This window comes from Thermobia domestica, chromosome 11 (genome assembly GCF_964235325.1).
Source record: "Thermobia domestica chromosome 11, izTheDome1.hap1.1, whole genome shotgun sequence".
Taxonomy (NCBI): domain Eukaryota; kingdom Metazoa; phylum Arthropoda; class Insecta; order Zygentoma; family Lepismatidae; genus Thermobia; species Thermobia domestica.
This window is the reverse complement of record NC_137464.1, coordinates 134,768,939-134,790,479: the sequence shown is the minus strand read 5'-3', so window position 1 is coordinate 134,790,479 and position 21,541 is coordinate 134,768,939. Positions and strand designations below refer to the sequence as shown.

The 21,541-nt window shown below is 36.4% G+C and overlaps 1 protein-coding gene across 2 annotated transcripts in view; it reads right to left on the bottom strand.

Annotated features, from left to right (window-relative positions):
* The window catches only part of LOC145664458 (thioredoxin domain-containing protein 11), a 506,348-nt gene that overhangs the window by 379,801 nt on the left and 105,006 nt on the right, over positions 1-21,541 (bottom strand). For both annotated transcript variants that reach the window (XM_081731156.1, XM_081731155.1), the window contains exon 3: positions 13,105-13,335. In XM_081731156.1, the coding sequence (XP_081587282.1) occupies positions 13,105-13,335 (231 nt within the window). The remainder of the gene's footprint in view (positions 1-13,104; positions 13,336-21,541) is intronic.

Here is a 21,541-nt window from a genome sequence, read left to right as displayed (position 1 = left end):
GTAGATGCGGTTCTGACCTAGCAGTGTTTTTAGCTGTTTGGTTTGACAGTAGAGCTTACGGGAGGGGTAGGAGGGGAACTAAAAAAATAAATAAAACTTAATAACTATTGAACCAAAACACCGATCTTGAACAAATTTTCAGTGTAGATGAGGTTTGGGATTGGGATGACTTTTATCATTTCATTTTGACGGAGCAACGTAGGGGAGGGGGTGGAGGGGGAAATATATAAAAATCAATAAATATGAAAATAAAAGTGACCATGTCTGTGAATTAATAACTTTTGAACCACCCGATCGATCTCAATAAAATTTTCAACATATATGAAATTCAAACCTGAGAAGTTTTTATCATTTCATTTTGACAGTAGATCTTGGGGAAAGGGTAGGGGGAAGGGGAAATATATGAAAACGAATAAAACTTAACTCATGAACCACCCTACCGATCTCGATGTAATTTTCAACATAAACAAGGTTTGGGCCTGGGATGCTTTCTTCATTTCACTTGTACAGTACAAAGGAGAGGGGGAGGGGACAGATATATAAAAATAAATAAAAAAAACTCTTAAACCACTCAACCGATGTCGATCAAACTTTGAGCATAGATAAAGATCGAGCGTGAGGTGTTTTCTTCATTTCAGTTTTACAGTGCAACGAAGGGTAGGGGGAGGGGGAAGAAATATGTAAAAAAAAAGTAAATAAATAAAAGTACAAGTGGCTGTCTTTGTGACTTCATCACGCTTAAACCATCCAATCGATCTTTAAAAAAATCAACATAGATGAGGTTCGGACCTAAGGTGCTTTTTATTAAATCACTATAACGGTAGAACTAGGGGAGGGGGAGGGGAATGGAGAAATCTATAAAAATACATTAAACTTAACTCTTGAACCAATCAAATTTTCAACATATATGAAATTCAAACCTGGGAAGATTTTTATCATTTCATTTTGACAGTAGATTTTAGGGGAGGGGCAGGGGGAAGAGGAAATTTATGAAAATGAATAAAACTAAACTCTTGAGCCACTCATCCGATCTTGATCAAACTTTCAACATAGATAGTGTTCGGGCATGGGATGTTTTTGTCATTTAACTTTTACGGTGCAACCTAGGGGAGGGGGAGGGAGGAGATATATAAAAATCAACTGGTATAAGTCTAAAAGTGACTATTTTTGTAACAATTTCTCTTGAACTATCCAATTGATCTCAATCAAATTTTCAAGATACATGAGGTTCGGATCTGAAAACATATTTGCAATTTCACTTTAGCGGTAGATAATAAGGGAGGGGGCGTATAAATAAAAACTAATATTTTGAACCACGCAACCAATCTTGATTAAATTTTCAACATATATGAGGGTCGGGCCTTGGGAGATTTTATCGTTTCACTTTGACGAGCCAACGTAGCGTAGGGGGAGGGGGATATATATGTAAAAAAAATAAAATAAAAATGACTGCTTTTGTGACTTCATCACTATTGAACCACCCGACCGATTTCAATCAAAGTTTCAACATACATGAATTTTGGGACAGGAATTACTTTAGGCTACTCACTTTAACGATGCAACGTAGGGTGGGGGAGGGGAAAATTTAAAAATGATCAAAATGACCGATAATAGTGTTGAATCCATAGTTTCCAGGGTCGATGAGAGAAACAGTGACACTTCTGATGCTGTTTCAATCCAAGTTAAGCCCTGATAGTTGTGGAGGGGGAGAAAACAACGTAGGGGAAGGGAATAAACATTAAAAATGATTGGAAATGACTAATATTAGTGTCGAATCCATAGTTTTAGGAGTAGCTGAGATTAACAATGACAATTTCGATGGCGTGTGCCGCAGCATGGTTGAGGGGGAGGGGGAGCTATATATAATAATGATTAAAAATGACCAATGTTAGTGTATAATCCGTAGTTTTCGGGATCATTCAGATGAACAGTGACATTTCCAATCCACTTTAAATCCAAAATCAGCCCCACAAGTTGAAGGAGGGGGAGAAAGAGTTATATAAAAATGATCGAAAATGGCCACTATCAGTATCGAATGTATAGTTTAATGGGTCGCTTAGTTGAACAGTGATACTTTCGATCCCGTTTAAATTCAAATTCAAACCTTCAGCTTCGGGGAAAGGGAGGAAGAAGTTTAAAAAATATCGAAAATGACCGATATTAGTGTTGAATCTATAGTTTTGGGGATCGCCGAGATGAACAGTGACACTTCTGATGCTGTTAAAATCCAAATTCAGCCCCGCATCTTGGCAGAGGGGGAAGGGAAATAATTCAAACGGATAAAAATAAGCCATTATAGTGTCGAATTCATAGTTTCCGAGGTCGCTGAGATGACTGGTGACACATCCGATGCCCTGCCGCGCAACACAGAAGAGGAGGGTGAGATATATGAAAATGGTCAAAATTTTCCGATATTAGTGTTTGGTATGTAAATTTTAGGGCCGCTGAAATGAAGAATTACACTTTAGATCCCGTTTAAAACCAAATTCAGCTCTGTAACTTGCACGAGGGTGAGATAATAAGATGATCAAAAATGATTAATATTATTGTCGAATTCATGGTTTTCGGGGTCGCCGAGATGATCAATGGCCCTTTAATTCGATGCCATTCAAAACAAAAACAGCATATTTCACGGGTAATAAACACATGATGTACGGAATTTTGCATTTAAATTTTCATTTCACCCAGCGAAACGGGTAAATATATGCTAGTAAAACTTCATAACTTTGGAACCATCGAACCGATCTCACTCAAATCTTCAACATGGATGAAGTGCGGTCCTGGGATGACTTATCACTTTAGTTTGACGGTGCAATCTAGGGAAGGGGGAGAGGGATATTATATATATATATATATTGGGCGTATCAGATCACCAGTCTTAAGCATTTTTCTCAGCTCGTAGTGCACGTAGAAACTGGAAACAAAAAAAAAAAAATCCTGATCAAATGGTACATGAAGAATCAAATCGTGATACTTCCATATCCAGTGGCGTAGCAGGAATACACCAACAGGGTCAACTCCAAAATTTCTAATGGAAACTGGTATCAATTTCGAATTCTGTGGAAGTATTACTGATAAAGAAACTACTTTTACGGGAAACACTTTTCGTCATATTTTACGGTTTGGGATCTACTTATGATATTTGTTGTTGAATTGCCACTTTCAGACCACGCATCTCAGGCATTTTTTTCTGTTCGTAGTGCACGCAGACACTTCAAACAAACAACAACTGAATGGCCAAATCGTCTGTGAAGAATCAAATGGTGATGTTTCTATATCTAGTGGCGTAGCCGGGATACATCCATGGGGAACAACTCCAAAATTTTAAATGGAAATTGGTATCAATTTCCATTTTTATGGAAGTATTATTGAAATAAAAACAACTTTAACGGGAAACACTTTTCGTTAAATTCTGCGATTTGGGATCTACGTCTGTTATTTGTTGTTTAATTGCTACTATCACTCCTCCCGGTACAGGCATTTTTCTATGTTCGTAGTGCACGTAGACACTTCAAGAAAACTGAAAGACCAAATCGTATGTGAAGAATCAAATGGTGCTTCTATATTTAGTGGCGTAGGGGGAATATCTCTACCGGGGATCAAATAGAAAATTTCAAATATAAAGTTGTATCAATTTCGATTTCTTTGGAAATACTAGTGAAAAAGAAACAATGTTTACAGGAAACACTTTTTGTTAAATTCTGTGGAACAGTCTCTTACTTTTTGTGGAATTGTTACTATCTGACCATACGTCCCAGGCATTTTCCTCTGCTCTTTGTGCACGTAGGAACTTTAAACACGAAATTAAATGACTAAATTGTGTCCGAAGAATGAAATGGTGATGCTTTCACATTCAGTGGCGTAGCGGAATACGTACAAGGTCTGTCATCTCCAAAATTTCAAATGTAAAGTTTTCTTTTTCGATTTCTTTGGAAGTATTATTGAAAAAGAAATTTGTCTTATTTCTGTTGGCATCTGTCTTATTTGTATTAAAGGGATGCCGGGAGACCGTTTATGCTCTACACGGCGCCTGTTCTGCTGACGTCTTTTGTGTTGAGGAAGGACGTGCCCAGTCCACTGCACACCAAGTGCCAAGTGACGAAATACTTTCCTCGACTGCCCAACACGATTGGGAAACCGTTGACCATATAGCCGCACAGCCTCGCGATAATTCTTCCGACTTCACTCGACACTATTAACATATCAAAAGCTACGATATTCGAAAACATCGTTTGGGTTCCCTCAACCACACGAAATAATAGACAATAGGAGTCGATATCAACATTCAACAGTTTATCTTTCAAGTACAATCAACAAATATGCATCTGTTATATCAGAACTTTTTCCGTTTTCTTTCCTTCAACTTCGTCAGATGATACTCATTAATGTATTTTTCGCTACTAATAACCATCATACAAAAATGCCTCCCTTTTCTGTCATTTTTGAAGCTTCTTTCCCTTTTGACCTCCTCTTCCCCTGTATCTCATTCTTGTCAGATGTAGCTTTGGCGCACGACATTTTGAACTATTTACAGATAAAATTCAATTCTTTGCATGAAAAGGCATGTTTATAAGGAACAAATATCTGCAGGCGACAGAATGGAATACAAAGTAATACGCTGTATTATAGGTTTAAAAGTGTAGTGTTACTAGTCTAAAATGATCACAACTGATTTACGCCGGATATAATAAGTGAGTGTATTTGAGAGATGGTACTATTTGATGTTATTTTCCACTAGCAGCATATTTTTGCACAATGTAAAAATCCTGTATTTTATGTATACAAGTGCAACGTTACTAGTACGAAACCAAGACAAGTGCCATTGAAATTCGTACCATTGACAAAACCCATTCCTTTCCACTATCCTGGCTTGCGCACATAGCCCCGATTGCTGACGGGCTTGCTCTTTCGGGCGCACTCCCCTCTAGCGTACGTGCCTACCAGCTTTATTCTGCCATGGCCCAAGTGGATAGCATTCGTGCTTTTAATGGTCACATAGCACAGGTTGGTTTGTTTTTTTGCACTGTAATATTTAATTACTTCATCTTTGAATTTTATCTATGCCAAGTGTGACATTTTCATGTCGCTATGGGAAACCTTTTAGGGGACAATAAGAAGGAAATTAGTGAAAGAATTATAAGTTTTAACAATTGTTTCTAATGGTGCGCCAAAAGTAATCTTGTACGCATTCTTTTTCCTACTGACTCTTCACCTGTGATTCGGCGGTTTGTTTTAATTCTTCAGACTTCTTTCCATCATCTTTTTATAACTTTTCTTTCAACTCAACCTCCACTTCTTTTTTCTTGACTAATTCCTTTATATCTTCACTTTCTCTTTTATCTTTACACGTCCTTATTATTCCACTATCTACATTTCTGTATTGTTTTCTTCTGTTTCTTTCTTTCGTTACGTTATTTTCTATTCTTACCTGTTTACCATAGTTGTTTTGGACTTCTATTATTTGTATTCTTTCCTTCTATTATTGTTGACTTAGTGGGTATTCCCTGACTCATATTAAGGTATTCCGTTTCTACTACCTGTTTGTCGGTGTGTCGTCTACAGACTTGATTCCTCTGTTATCGATTTTCTAGTTCAAGTTTCTCGTGTTTTACCTCTGAATTTCGTTTTACCAACTAAATTTGATTCATTACCAGTGGACATATTTTCTTCTCTGTATTGGCTACTTGAATGGAGCTTAACATAAAATCTCCATTGAACTAAAGTTTCATTCATCTTCTACATTCATATTTGCTTCTATGTCATCTAAAGCTTTTGTCATTCAGCAAGGATGAAGGTCTTGTCCTTCTTCTGAATACCTTCATCAGGTAACTCATTGATTATTCTTATGTACCTATTTGTATACCTTTTTGACAATATTGTGCAAAATGATTATATTCGTTGCAATTTCTACATTGTGCGCTCCTAGCTGAACATTGATAATTAAAATGTTTCCCACATACTAAGCAACCATAGTAAGACATTTTGTTAAGCAACCATATTGATAACATCCATATTTTCCTCTGATTGTTTCAGAACGAAACCTATTTATTTTATGTAGTTTGTCTTGGTAGATTTTTGTACCTTTCGTTGATCTGTTGCGGCATTCACTTGTAGCGAAAAAAATTCTTTTGTACAATGATTTAACAATGCACATCGCATAGATATATCAAATCATGTAGCATTGCTGGAAAGGGAAGTAACCATGTTTTGTGAATTTTACTCAAGAGTAGAAAAAATGAATCTAGCTGCTCTCACCGTATTCTTGATCTTTATTTGGGCCTAATTATCTGCTCTATACTAGCACCCTGTGTTAAATGGATACAAAATCTTTGAAAGAATGGTCGTCCCTGCATCAGGAATCATAAAACTTGTAGTGGCATAACAAGACGGAAGAGTGATGTAAGGGAGCACTGCCTCCCCCAATTTCAGGAGGGGAGTTGACTGTGTCCAACTTTTTGTTTTGCACAAATTAGTACTTAACTCAAGAGCTAAGCATTTTCCGAAAGTAAACCTGGCAAGATAAACATGTGAAAATTAGTTCACATTTTTATGGGAAAGGAGGTAGCCCCAAACATTTTTAACACACTGAACTTCCTCTTGGTAAAAAGCTGTAAAATTGCCCCAAAATAACCTTCAAATATGGAATGTGAACTTTATTAACAAACTGAAGATATCGACATAAAAGCTAAAATAATGAAATAAACAAATGTCAATACTGATCGCTAAATTTCACATATTTGGAATATTGGCGACCACTAACGCACACGTAAGATGATTGAAAAACATCATATTCTACACATAGAAGAAACAATAAGAAAACCTACCCACGAAGCTAACAAAGGTAACGTGTGTAATGGTATCTGTTGATTCAATTGAGGTGCTGTTTCATGAACCCAGCCATCGCAGGATTCACACTACATCCAGCCTTCATTGAACGTTTCACCACAAATTATGCATTTAGTGGTGCTTTCCTGTTAATATTTTCTCGTTGTCCGTGTGGTGGTTCATTAGCTTCTTGTGACCTTACTTTGCTACTTCGTTTGCTGAAGTCACTTTTTTTTTTTTTTTTTTTTTTCAATTTGCCTCTTATATGGTATCAAACTCTACCCAGTTGTGGTGCCTGACGCTAAACGCCTCTTGCGATTTTCCGGCAATGATTATAACTGTTAACTAATGAAGAGCTCTTTACTAGTTGATGGACGAGATTCTGATTTCTCCGGCATATGTGGAGAACATGGATTCGCTGCAGATGATAAACAAGAAGTATCCCCCTTTTCCTCAACCCCTACCGAAGTTGAAAATTGTGGGTGTTCACAGGTAGGCCTAGTGTATCACCTTGCGACACGAATGAGGTTTGCGGACAGATAGTTGTGTCTGTAAATATCTGAGGGTTAAGTGAATATATTCCGGTGCACGCAAATCTATTGAGAGCAATATCCATGCGACACAGGTTTTAATATGCCTCTGAAACAAGTTTAAAGCCGTAAATTAGTTTGAAATAAATAATTGCTAGCTTATTCTCAGATCGGTGTTATGGTTACAACGAAAGTAGCAACACCATGCGGCTTAGCCGTAATGTTTTTGCCTCTACCGAAGTCGATGGTGATAACTAGCTTAAGATTAAAAGGTAAAATCTATCCCACAACGGCCTAGGGTGGGGATTTAAAGGATATCTTTCTTACTCATCGTAGTTTCAGGAGATAGTACAGTTGTCTCTCTTTGCTTATCGCAGCCTCCGGAGTAGGTAGTTATAGAAATACTCCTTTGCCTATTACGGCTTCAGAAGTTGGATTGAGGAAATCTCCGTAACACAAAACGATCTCAGGAATAGTTTAGGAAGGTTAGCGATCGGCACTGGAACTTATTCTTCTGTCCATTTGAGGTCTTCTTGTATGGCTGTCCTCAGAAGGGGAAGTTCGTGTGGAGAGGGTTGGCCATCTTTGATTTCCTTCGGAACCAACTTCGCGTCTATCTGGTATCCTCTTTCCACCGTTTGTTGGTGATTATGTTTTGAACACAAAACACGTGCTCGTTAATGAAGTATGCTTTATAGTAGTTGCTTACACCTGAGGTACGGAGACTTACAGCCCCCACACCAGGAACAGAATCCACAAGATTATTTGAAAAATACAAATATTGCTATGGAAACATTTGTTGAAAAGCTTCTATTTTCATCGCAAAATCCTTGTTGTATGCCAGTAAGTAGGAGCATAAGCCCGTAAAACTTTGCAAAATTCTCTTTTGGTGGAATCTTGAATTCTGTATTTTTGGCTATTCTTGCAGATTTTAATACAATTGCCTGATACTAAATACCCGAGAGCATTCAGCTCTGAGTAAAATAAATTTGTCTTATGTGAAGCATAAATATTTCCTAATTTTTAAAATAAAATTCCAAAAGCTATTGTTGAACACTATAGCCTTTCAGCACGATGTCATCGACAAGATCTTATTCGTTAATCAACGTAAAACCATCCTAGTTGCAATTAAGAGAGCTTGCGTGCTAGTTTTATGACCCATCACGCATATGAGAATTTTGTAAGATTTTCTTGTGTGATTGACCTCGAAGGTCATGTATCAGCGGCATTTCGGATGGGGCAAGATTTGGTGGTAAATCGAGAAGAGATCTAAGGTCGTTATGTATTTTTGCCTTTCAAAGAGTTTAACACATACTCAGTTTACTGGAATGGCACCCATAGGTGTTTAATGTGTTTTACACTGCTGTAAATTCAAAACAATTCTAAATTCGTTTGTATTTAGTTTCTTGACAATAATCTGTGGCGAGACGAAGTTATTATCGTCTATGGGTCTTATAATTCTAGCATTAATGAGTTCTTGAATTTGTTTGTTTGCCTGATCTCGAATATGCATTGGAACATGGAAATTTGTTCTGGAACACCGCCGATTTAGAGATTCTTATTTTGTGATTGTATCCCCTATAATGTACAATGCCGTTCGGAGTGTATAAAAACATTTTTATATTTGTATAACTCGTGAATGGCCTGTTTCTGCGACTGATCTAAATTTGGATGTCAAAAACACCAATTTATCTTTTTTATCTGTGTGTCAATCTCCTCTTTTTCTGTACAATTTTTATTTTCTTCTATAGAACTCGCTTCCGTTGTTGCAAAAGATTAATCCTGACATGCCACAAGATCCACCACTGGCGTACTTTTCCTTAAAGTTACAGGATAACTATTTGGATTGGAAATTACCAGTCATGTTATTTACGTCTAACCTTTGCTGAATAGTTCTCATTTGTCAAGGAAGCCGCGGGCAAACGATACGAAGAAAGATGCAGAATCATCAATCTGTCTTTTTGCTATCACCGGAATAAACGCGTGGAAAAGTGGAACTAACTTGATGCGTCTGTCGATAAAAGAAAAAAAGCTAGCTTGTTGTCTTTGCCTAAGTATATGAGTCGTGTGTTGTGATAAAATGTTTTCCTGGTTCTTCTCTGGGAATGTTGGCTTCTTATGATTTTTAAATAGAGATATAAGTTTCTTTGTTAAATTGATCCCCAACTCCGAATTATATCATTGCTATATATTTCAAGTCAATAATTTTATTTCACATCCCTTTAACCGTTGTTTTGTGAGATATTAATTGAACATCAGGAAGTAAATATTTGAAAGGACAGATGGAAATGCTGGATCTGGTGTTCACTAGCACTGTTCGTCTGCGTAATTTAGTGATTATTCATAGGTTTCGTTGTCATTAGAATTGCTTGATCTTTGACTCCTTGTCACGGGTCGGCCTACTCGGTTTTTGGACGTTTAAAATAGGTAGAAGTGCAGTACCTACGCTTTCTGCATATTGCGAAATCCAGTATTTGATCTTCTGTTGTGGATTTTGTTGGACGTTTTGTGGTGTCTCCTGTTTTCCTCTATACTTCACCCCATTCTAATAGTTTTTTTTTTTGTTTCATCGCTTATTCCCTTAATTCCTCTTTCTATTTTGGTTATGCGAACTGGTTTGCGCAACTATTAAATAAGACATTTTGTTGGCCAGAAAAGAAAAATCGTTTTAAACGGGAGTTTTCTGCTGGTGTGGAGATTCTACGACGTTGAGGTTAGACTTCTGATCTTTCTCTAGTTGTGGCGGTGATATTGAAGTATGTAATGGCGAAGCGGAAGGATTATATTGAAAAATAGAATTTTGTCTAGGTACTGCTAAGATGACATTAACTTTATCCTGTAATGATTCAAGAGACTGAGGTAATATATTTATGTATATACAAGTACAGTGCGACAATAATATACCGAATTGAAGGTTTTTGCAAAAGAGAAATGAAAACTGCACCGAAAGCAATATTTCTATGAGCTTCTTCGTGGCTAAGCGGTTATTGCGTGCGTATTTGGATTGGAAGACCCGGGTTCGATTCCCGGCGGGAGCTCATGTGATTCAGGTTCACCTTAATCAGTAGGTTCCGTCTCATATATTCTCGCTGCTGAAAGGGATGATAAACTCAAAATCAACTCAACTGAAAGTATATGTCTACCAAGTGGCTAGCGCAAATGTCAGTAGTCGAGCAGTAACAGTTACACATTATTATTATTATTATTATTATTATTATTATTATTATTATTATTATTATTATTGAATCGAATGCTGCAGTTAGGTTTTGTTTCCTGAAGTTGGGAAAGTCAACTATGAAATTTCATAGGTAGTTATATAATGCTTATATGAAGCATTGTGTAGCATTTGAGTTTCGCAATACTTCGTAAGGTCAGTGAGTCTCTGAAGCAGCCGGTACGACAGAACACCGAGAGAACAATGGTGCACATGTAGAAGCCACGGATCAAGTTTTGTTAGTCACTAATTTTGGATTCCAATCGTCTTGCTATTCTCTCATTAAATTAACAGTTGAATCCTTTGGGAGCAAATGTATGGATTTCATGGAGAGATCGAAGTAGAAAAAATTCTGTAAGAGTACTGTAAATATGTCAAGACAAACGGATAAAAAAGTAATCAAACAAGTGAAGGCACAGATTATTGCTAACCATTCGCATTAAAATTGACAAAATTGCATATTAACATAAGCTATGGTTTGTTTCACAGTTACTACGGCTAAAACAGTAAAATAGATAAATTGAATCAATTAGACAAATATATTATAATATTCCAGAGAAACAGAAATTTTAAGTGATATAAGATTACGACGTTCAATAGTATATTAGTCATAGATATGAACTAATAGTATATTAGTTCAACAGTAAAATATTATATTTGTGTGTTGTTGCTAACTGTTAATGCAAGTAACATGATAACGTCTTAACCTTTTAAAATCCCTCCCTTGTCAATTTTAAACTTACTGTCTTTTTCGTTTTATTGTTTTATATTCTATCTTGTTTTGCAGTATTCTTACCATTTAGTACTTCATATTCGACGTTATAACAAAAATATTAAATTCGATGGTACGAATAGTTGAGTTAAGTTGATTTTGAGTGTAACATCCCTTTCAGCAGTGAGGCTATGTGAAACGGGACCTACTGATTAACATGGAATCCGACTCACATAAGCTTCGGCCGAGAATCGAACCCGGGTGTCCCATCTGGTATGAATAATGTTTCGTGTTTCTTGTAGGTATATAATATTGTTCTCCCGCTGGTCTTGTAGCTAACATGTCCCTTTTTGGTCACATAGTCTCATGGAAGCATTAATAAAATCTGAACTATTATAGTGGTTCGAATTTCACTTACCTATAAGTCTTCATCTAATACAGCCTCGGTGCTGAAAACAAACACCTTCATCGAACAAACAGATATAACCCTAGTTTTGTCTCACAGTTACAGTTTTGTCTCGTTTGTTACAGTTTAACGTTCCACGATTATGTTCGTTAGTTTAAGGGAGGCGATGATTAATGCAAGAGAATGACAATGGAATAATTAGTGGAATGAGAATGTGGAAGGGAATGAGAGTACTCCGAGAAAACCCATCGAAACTATGTTGTCCACCACAAACTAACTTCTCCGGGGACTGAATCAATGCGCTATTCCATTTGAAATGAAATGAAATTTGTAGTTTTACATCCCTTGGTTATACTTTATAGCTTATAATAGACGGATGATTAATGAGAGTGACTGATTATGAAATAATTGGTGGAAAGGAAATGTGGAAGGAAATTGGAGGACCCAAGAAAGTCAACAACAATTATCGATGTGATTCATTTGCTACAAAGTTAACTAGTGTTTAAAGCAATTTCTCTAATTCCATTGCTCACATTTACTCACTGAACTCGCATTTTACACATTTTACACACAATATCTTTGTTTGTTTGTTAGTGTCTTCGTTTGTTACAGTTACTCGTTTTGCAAATACCCAGTTGGTTTGGGTGCTCATTTGTACGCATCCAGTCATGGACGAGCTATTGCATTCATTCTGATGCCTCTGGGAACGTAGCACTATCGCCGACGCAACTTTTGGAAACGTATCAGGAAAGTAGCTTCAATACTAAAGTAGATATGAATGCATATTCGGTTTTGTGCTTGTATATATATATATACAAATTTGAAAGAGATCTGGTTAAACTTCATTACAGGATTGCAGCTAATTGACTTGGCCAGCTTTTGTCCTTCCCTGAATGAACACGTTCGCATGTGTTCTTTTTGAACTTGATTTTAACAGTTCTGGCGATAATGTTTCGGGGAAATGTGCTACGTAAGGTGAATGTAATAGTTTTGTTTCAATCCTTCTACTCCTTAATACTTCCATATTCATGTTTCAATCACGGCTCTGTATTGCTTAACTGAAGTAAGATATGTCGTTCCTTCTCTGGCCGCATAATTCGCAAAACTTTCGAACACAGTGATCTTTCGAATGCTGTGATTTCCCGACAAATCATATGGATTAAATTTTATAGAAATCTTGAAATGGTTTGGTGGAAAATTATATCTCAGTTGTATGATTTGATATGAAACCACTTACTAATTGTCATCTCAAAATATCTAGCTGAGTTCAAATGGAAGGACCTGTGCCCAGGAACTAATTTCGCATTTAAGAACTGTAAACCTGGTTATTTCCATTGAAGCATATAGCAATCAGATAATTTTTGATACCTAGCTAATACTGCTAAAAATACCTCCTGAAGATTCAGTGCTTACTCACATCATAAATGCCCATTAGATCAATGACATCACTATTTGATGTGATTCGTTGTAGTGGACGAAGAACTGTTCGCAAAAAGCGTATCATATGCGGAGCATCTCGAATTCCTCTATACTGAATTCCAGTCAAACGATGAGGATATACAATTAACACTGGAAAACTTGGAATTTTAGTGAAGTGCTGTTTACATTCGCCATCTGGATGCCAACAGTTGATTGCAGCAAAATATACCTAGAAAAACGAAAGAAACTTATAAAATCTCGTATTATTGTACTTTTTAAAGTCAGCGAGAGCTGAGTGAAATTTGAACAAGCAAACATTGCAACATCCATGGAACAGCTACACATCTAGTAAGTCAGTGAACTATTAATAAATATTGAATGATAGAATCTATGTAATACTTTATACAAAAGAATTATCGATGGTATTCCATGCTGTAATCTACATGTATTTATTTGTCTCTGTTGAAAACAAGAGTATCTGTTCCCTCTCGTATTATTTCTTAAACTTATATCCAATGATATTTTCAGGACAAGGATAAAGCAAATAGCTATAGTAAAAGATGAATGACGGTCAAGAATAGTAACGTATACTTATACGCAAGGCTCTATTACCTGTTGCATACTTTTTGAGAAATATTGTAAAACATGTGTCAAATTTAAACGCCTTTAACACACACAAGGAATGAAGTAGTAACTATTTGTGCACATTAAATGAAATACTGGGAAGAACTCTTTAAAATGACTTCAAGTTTAGAAGGATCAGTTAAACGGTGTTGCTACAACATAAGAGTGAAAAATTGAGTTTGGAAATAGTGCAATAACTTGAAAAAGGTCCCTAGTACAGTATGGTTTAAAATTTACAGAACAAATCGGTATGCCATGAGGAGCACCGTAACGTTTATTTGAGATCGATAAGTCAAGTACTTACCAAGATATTCGGTACTCTGTAAAAGCTGAGAATTTTGTGCTGTGCAAGATGGTAACGCTGTTTCAAAATTCCCTTTTTTCCCCTCAGCGTTGGAGAAATCGTGAAGAAATTATTAAAAACATTAATCAATGGACATACAATGAAATGAAACCCATTTGAGTTCTTGAAGGGACTGATTAAACGTAATGTGGATATAAATTGTCCTTGAGTTAGTAATACGAATTCACATTTCAACAAGATAGTAGAAATAAGTTTACGAGAGTTACTTAATAGTTATTTCGTGTGGTGAATATAGGCTACTTATTCTCGTGCAACTTTAGGGGAGTAATATCGAAAAAAAAATCAATATTATCTGTAAATATTACCGACTTGTTACTATTTCTTTTTTAAACACGAATGAATGAAATAAGTAACAGTTTGTTCCAATTAAAGCAATGAAAAGGATGATTTGCAAGCACAATTTGTATTGCTGTATTGTAGCGGTGAGTGTAGCCAAGTGGTGTAATGAAGACAACTCAAGACAACTACTCATTTTCTTCGTTTGCACGTCTAAGGGGATCATTCCCAAGCAATGTTCAAGAAATTGATCATACAAGAAATGCAAGAAGTCATTATAACTGCCATGCCGATGATCACTAACAAAATGTTAAATATTGCTTTGCGTTGACGCAATCCATATCGGAATAGTTCCCCCAGTCTCTGGCATTACCCATCAGGTCATGAAACAAATTTCTTTGTGGTATACTTTGTACAGATGAACTCTCACTTAGGAACTTAAAATTTTAAAGTGAATGGCCCTAACTGTGTATTTTTTTTATTTATTATTATTTTGCTATCATATTATAAATCTCTACAAAGGTTAGCTGTATGAGTTGTAGCCTATATGCACCAATGAAATAGGCAGTTTTTCTGGAAATACTTAGGCTAGTATTAGACGGAAGCATTTATCGTAGCATTTCTCGTAGCAAAAAGCGTATCATCGATATCCTACCGTGTAAAGTAGCAAATGCTATAGCATTTCCCATGCCATGGCATATCCTATGGCATTTTTTGTCGATAGAACCTGCTCTATTTCGTAGCATTTTCCCCAGCATTTCTGCTCCGATTGCAGCGCCGTGGTGTGTTAAAAGGAAGCGAAAGATTTTGTTTCAAATATCCATGCTCTTTGTTTTGAATGGGAAATTGAATTGTAGTAAAGAAAAATGAGTCGGAGAAGGGATACTATTATTATGTTGATTAAAAAATATGAGGAACATCCTTGTTTGTACAAAGTTAAAAGCGTGCAGTTTCACTATACGGATCCACAGAAATTCATTTTAAAAAAAACTTTTCGTTTCATTTATTGTACCTTCAGCAATCATTTCTGAGGTGTGCTCTTGCATTCTCCGGTGCAGGTTCACTTTAACAGGTGGCAACGTGTAGTTTTACTATACGGATCCATAGTATAAGTAGTAGTAGTAGGAGGAGGAGGAGGAGAAGTAAGTAGTAGTAGTAGGTGTATTAGTAGTAGTAGAAGTAGTAGTAGTAGTAGTAAGAGTAATAATAGTAGAAGTAAGTAGTAGTAGTAGGAATAGGAGTAGGAGTAAGTAGTAGTAAGAGTAGGAGTACTTAGTAATAGTAACAGTAGCAGTACTTAGTAATAGTAATAGTAGTTGGAATAGGAGTAGGAGTAGTAGTGGTAGTAGTAGTAGTAGTAGTAGCAGTAGCAGTAGTGGGAACGGGGGGAAATTACAGACTTGCCAAAATTTTATGGTAGCTTATTGAAGGTTACGTGCATTTCAGGTTCGACTTTAATTTCTATATTTCCACGTAAATACGCATCTCAGATGTAAGTGCACACCATATTTCCATTCCTTATACACTACTATATTAAAATATTAGAAATTTCTTCTGTAAATTTTAAAATCTATGGATCTGTGTAGTATAACTGCACCGTTAAAAGTCCTTTGTATCATAATAAGCATATGCGAAAAAGGGCTTCAGAAGAAATAGACTTAAATATCTGTTTTTAGTTTTGGAGCCATAATTGCGCTCTTCTCCAGTGATTTGTTTGGTACGTCACGACAAAATGCTACCGTGTAAAAGCACAATATACTTTTGATGTCATAGAATATTATACAAGATTTTTGGCAGCACATCTGGTACGAGAAATGCTACGATAAACGCTTCCGTCTAAAACCAGCCTTAATTATATGTACCATAAAATTCGTGTATTTTTTAAATTTTTATTTTGCCGCCAACTTATAAAACTGCACGTTATCTTTTGTATTTGTCAGCTCATTTATTGAATGTATGGTTACAAATCATCGAATAAGTTTGAAACGGGCTACTGCCTTTCATGTGAAGCTCGACATAATGTTTTAAGCACATTTTTAGGAATTTTTCTCGCGTAGCTTTACTTTTGCAGCACAACTCGAAACAATTGTTCAAAAATTACAATTCTTTCACAAATTCTTTCTTATTGTTTACTAAATGATTTGCGCTGGCCGACATGGAAACATGTCAAATTGAGTAGTTAAATTTCAAGGGGATCATCATAATCAATTGTTGAAAAATTAAAATTCTTATAGGATTTGCGTGTAAATACGGCGCTCGAATGTATGCATAAAAACTACAATGCAAAAAACAAGAAACAACCTGTGCCAGTAGGCCACTAAAAAGCACGAATGCTATCTAACCGAGTCATGGCAGGGCAAAACTGAAGGGCATGATCTCTAGAGAGGGGTGCGTCCGAAGAAAGCAGGTGCGTCAGCGAAGGTTGGTATATGCAAAAATAAGGATAGTGAAATGAGTGGATTTTGGTAATGAAATGATTTCAATAATACTTGTCACGGTTTCATACTTGTAGCGTTCCACTTGTAAACATAAAATACTTCTGTACACTGTGCACAAATACAGTACCGGTGGAAAATAGTTTCTGATACAACCATCATTTACATGCACTCCCTTATTTTATCCGCAGTAAAGTACTCGTAAGGATTTTACACTATACTCCGCGTCACCCGAATTGGCGTGTGGCATCAACCAATAAACTCTCAGTGCGCTGTTACTAAACCTTCAGGGAGAAATCAAATCATTCATAACTATTATTTATTTATTTATTTATTTGTTCGTATTTGTGGACAATTATGAATGATTAGGTTTCTTTCTGAAGGTATAGTAACAACGCACTGTGATCTTGTTGGCTGATGCCACACGCCATTTCGAGGGACGCGAACTATAGTAACCTACACTTGTAAACATAAAATACAGCTGTATTACTTTGTATTTAACTCTATCGCTTGCAGAAAATTGTACTTTATGTCTTTTCATGCGAAGTACGGAATTTTACCTGCAAATCTTTCAAAATTTGGTGCGCCAAAAGTAAAAAAGCACCATATTTACTATAAATTCAAAGGTAAATAAATTGATCAAAATGCAAGTAGTAGCAAGTAGTAAGACTGACGTAATGTACTATATTGCAAGGATCCCCACATCACAACAGACGCACGTGTCAACACAACACGTGCTATTATTTATAAACAACATAGCAGATAGCAAGCCAACGCAGAGGAACACCGAGAAACGCCGAAAGCAGACGGACCTCACGGAAGGACCCGAGGATGACAAATAAAAGGAGGAACACCGAGGGACCCAGCATTAGTCGTCCAACTGATCAAATCACCTACACCGCCCTGAGGTCGCACTGGACTAGGGATCCTCTCAACAACAAAGCCTTGCGAAGCTGCCTTGAGCTGAGGGGGCTATCCTTCCAAACTCACCGAACCGGCAGGTGCCTTGGAGACTGCCTTGAGAGAAAGGGCACCGTGCAAAACACCTATACTCCCCTACTTGGACACTAACGAGGAAACAGCTTTATTCTCTTTGTAATCAAAGACGTTTTGTATTTATCAAGTTTTAAAATAAATTGGTGAGGGGATAAAGATCTCGGTCCATTATTGACTCTACCAAAATCATTACAATATACTAGCTCACGCACAACAATGCGTGATATGTTTAACTTTTGTAATATAGTGCTGATGGGGTTCACTAAAATTTTAATTAGGTGATTTTTTTCTTTCTTTTTGTCCTTGAATATAAAATATGTTAGGATACTAGGTTGGCTTTAGTTAGCTTAGTTTAGTATACATTTAGTAAACTCCTTCCATGATACTGCAGCAAACGTAAAATTTGTGAATTTGCATTTATATCACAAAAATCATAGGTTCAAATTTTCGCTTACATACACAACTGCTAGGTCGTAATTAATGAATGTCTTAAAATGTTTTATACGGCTTCATTTTGCAGTGGATTTGTTAACGAAATGTAAAGTATGGCTTTTTTTGCGAATATCGGTATGCAGTTACAATTATTTATTGCATTATTTGCGTTCGTTTGCGATTCGCAAATTTTGCGAACATTATCACGAAATTGGACTCATATACTGTTATTTAGCGTGGCACATAGACTGTTATTTTTTGGAAGTTCTTATGTTGACATAACCAGAGCAACAGCACATGACGTCACTAACCTGGAGCAGTTCATGCGCAGTGTATCCATAAGCAAGGCAGCTCTGTTGACAGCATTACGGCTGAGATAATATGCCAAGGTGGATTATAATTTAAGACATACCTTGAAATTGTTCGTGTGCTGGTGGACAATAAAAAAGTCATTATATTGTTACAGCCGTTGTGTGAGTTGCGTTTTATATTCAGCAAACGAACAAGATTATACACAAACAATGCACTGAATAATGCGTAAATAATTGCAACTTGTCCTATCAAAGGCGGGAAGAACGCCGGAATTATTTAAAATCTCATTTCGTGCTGCGCACTAATACATGTATCAAGATTGAAATTTCAGGTTTCCTTAGTTATATTCTATTTTGTAAGTGTACTGACATTCATGATATATCAATTTCTTTTAGCACCAAATGAACTCGTAGGTTTAATAAGTGTTTTGAAGTGGCAGAAACGGGATTAAGAATATGTGGCCATTTTTTCAATTACAATTTACAAGTAAAAGGTGTTTATTCAGAACGAAAGACAAATGTTTAAGGAATTAAGGCGCAGAACATGTAAGTCATCTATGAACAAGCAATAAGATGTTGCTTTCATTTCTATGAAACTCTCCATAAGGGGCATTATTGCAGGGCTGCAAACTAATGCACAAGGAACTTGACATATGACTATTTCGCTGCCTGAACCTACCGTAATCTAACCCGAACTACTGTTACTCTTCTACTACTAGTAGTATATTATTATTACTACTACTACTCAACTACTACCAGTACTGCCTTACTATACTACTACTGCTACTAGCCTATTACTACACTATTAGGCCCGAAACTAGGTACAAAGGTTTAGGGGGCCGTGAATATGTTAGGGGGGTCCAAGTCATTAAAAATTATCTTATAAATATCTAAATTGTGTTCTTTGTATTAATAATAAAATTTTGTACTGAAGTCTAGAGGGGCAACAAAAAGTTTAGCAGGGCCTGCCCCCTCTAGTCCCTTTGGTTCCGGCCTGGCTACTACTAAACTACTACCCTATTACTACTGCCTTACTACTACTATACTATCATTACTACTATTACTACTACTAAGTGTGCACCCATAAATGTATTTTTTGAACAATTACGAGTATCTCTTGTAGCGCTCCTGAATTTGAGACCTACCTGTTCCTGGTCGATTACTGGCTAACGTCAACACATGTAGAGTCTAGAAGGCGTGATGCCGCTATTTTCATCAAGATATGTGAGTTTCAAAGTAATATGAATTTGTCCACGTATTCTTGATCTGAACTGCGGAAACTACACTATCCCAATTTAAGGATGCACATTAACACTGATGTAATAAAGTAATTATGCAGCCTGTACCTAAGCTACACAGGTTTACGTTTACGCACCCACTGGCTCAACTTTTGAAGTATTTCGTTTTATTAGCTTATCGACGTCGACCATACCCTAGACGCCGCATGGACAACGTCGCACATAATACCAACTATTCGCAAATTACTTAATAACAATTTTCGCATTTCTTCTGCCTTAAAATGGGAAGATCATTAAGTGACATGAATTCCCACCTATATCTGTGTTCTGTTGTGGGATTACATGCACAACATTTAATGGATTTATCAAGAAATACTGAACCCACAGGTTCAGTACCCACATAATTGCATTCTTATGAACTGCACACTGAAAAAAATCCGTTATCCGGACAGCGGTATATTGTACAAATATACGACCTCCTCTTGCTTATTACAAAAATCAGTATGAAGCATAAGTTATCCATATGCTACATACGCACTGTCCTTAGATGTTACATCATGCCATTGCAGGATGTCTGACACGCAACAGTTTTCCGTATATCACATGCATATACCTGTTACATTCTTCAGCTATATGTTATATACGTCCATTTGTATGTGAGATCCTGACCGCCTATATTGTTTCATACGGAAACTAGGTATAGATGGAACACTTATACGGAAAGTATTATAAAATATGCGTTTTCAGTTATACGTCTGTTGTACGTTATAGTCTGGAGGATCCGTAACAAAATCTCAAAGAACCGTGCAATTTATGATACAAGCGTCAAATTTTACACATGGTTTATAGACATCATAAGAAACAATTCTAGGGGTGGAGCCAAAAAATATCACGTGATTTCGTCGGTATAGCCGCCATATAGAAAATGGCCGCTCAGTACATATAAAATAACATTTAATTGTATTGTTTAACATGTTAATGCATTTTAATTTTAAAATTATAATCTATTTTTCACTTTTATGCTCTTGATAAAGGTCATTTGACACTTGGCGTGGTAAAATGTTGAATTTAAATGTTTAATTTTGGTTTATTTATTTATTTTTATTAATTGTTTTACAGTTATTTTGCCTGCTATTTCTTTCGTCTTTCAGTGTAACTCAAATTTTTTTTTTTTTTCGATTTATTTCAGAACTGAACTGCAGCTAAAATGAAACGAAATTTCAAACTAATAGACACATAAAGATGGCCTTTCTTAAATGTCTTGGAGACATTATCAAAGGAGGTGGCTGGAAAACTGCTCTAGAACAAGCTAGAGCTCCCCGGTCTGCTTTCAACTCCCGGGTCTGCGGACACGTTTCTGAAAGCGGTACACATAAAGAAGACGCTTCGTGTCTATCAAGTAACAGCATACACACTTTTCAAACTGAAGAGCGGCGCCTATAAGCAATATCTTGAATCGAGAGAGGACAGGAATGAGCTCTTATCTTTTAATGAGTGGTTAGAAATTAGATGCAAGAAAAGTCCCCAGCTTTTCTTCTGGAACTTTATAATGAAAGTCATCCTTGACATATTAACATGGGATCGATCTGTCCATGAAGGAGATTTTCAGTGCTATGTGAGTTTTTTTTTTAAATCAAACATTGTGTGGTTGTTCTTTGCTTTGGATCATACTAACTACGCCAGAGCTGTTTCAGTTCATCTCCGAGATATGAGAAGAGTTAAAGAAACTCACCCTACTATTCTTCAAGAATTCTCCAAG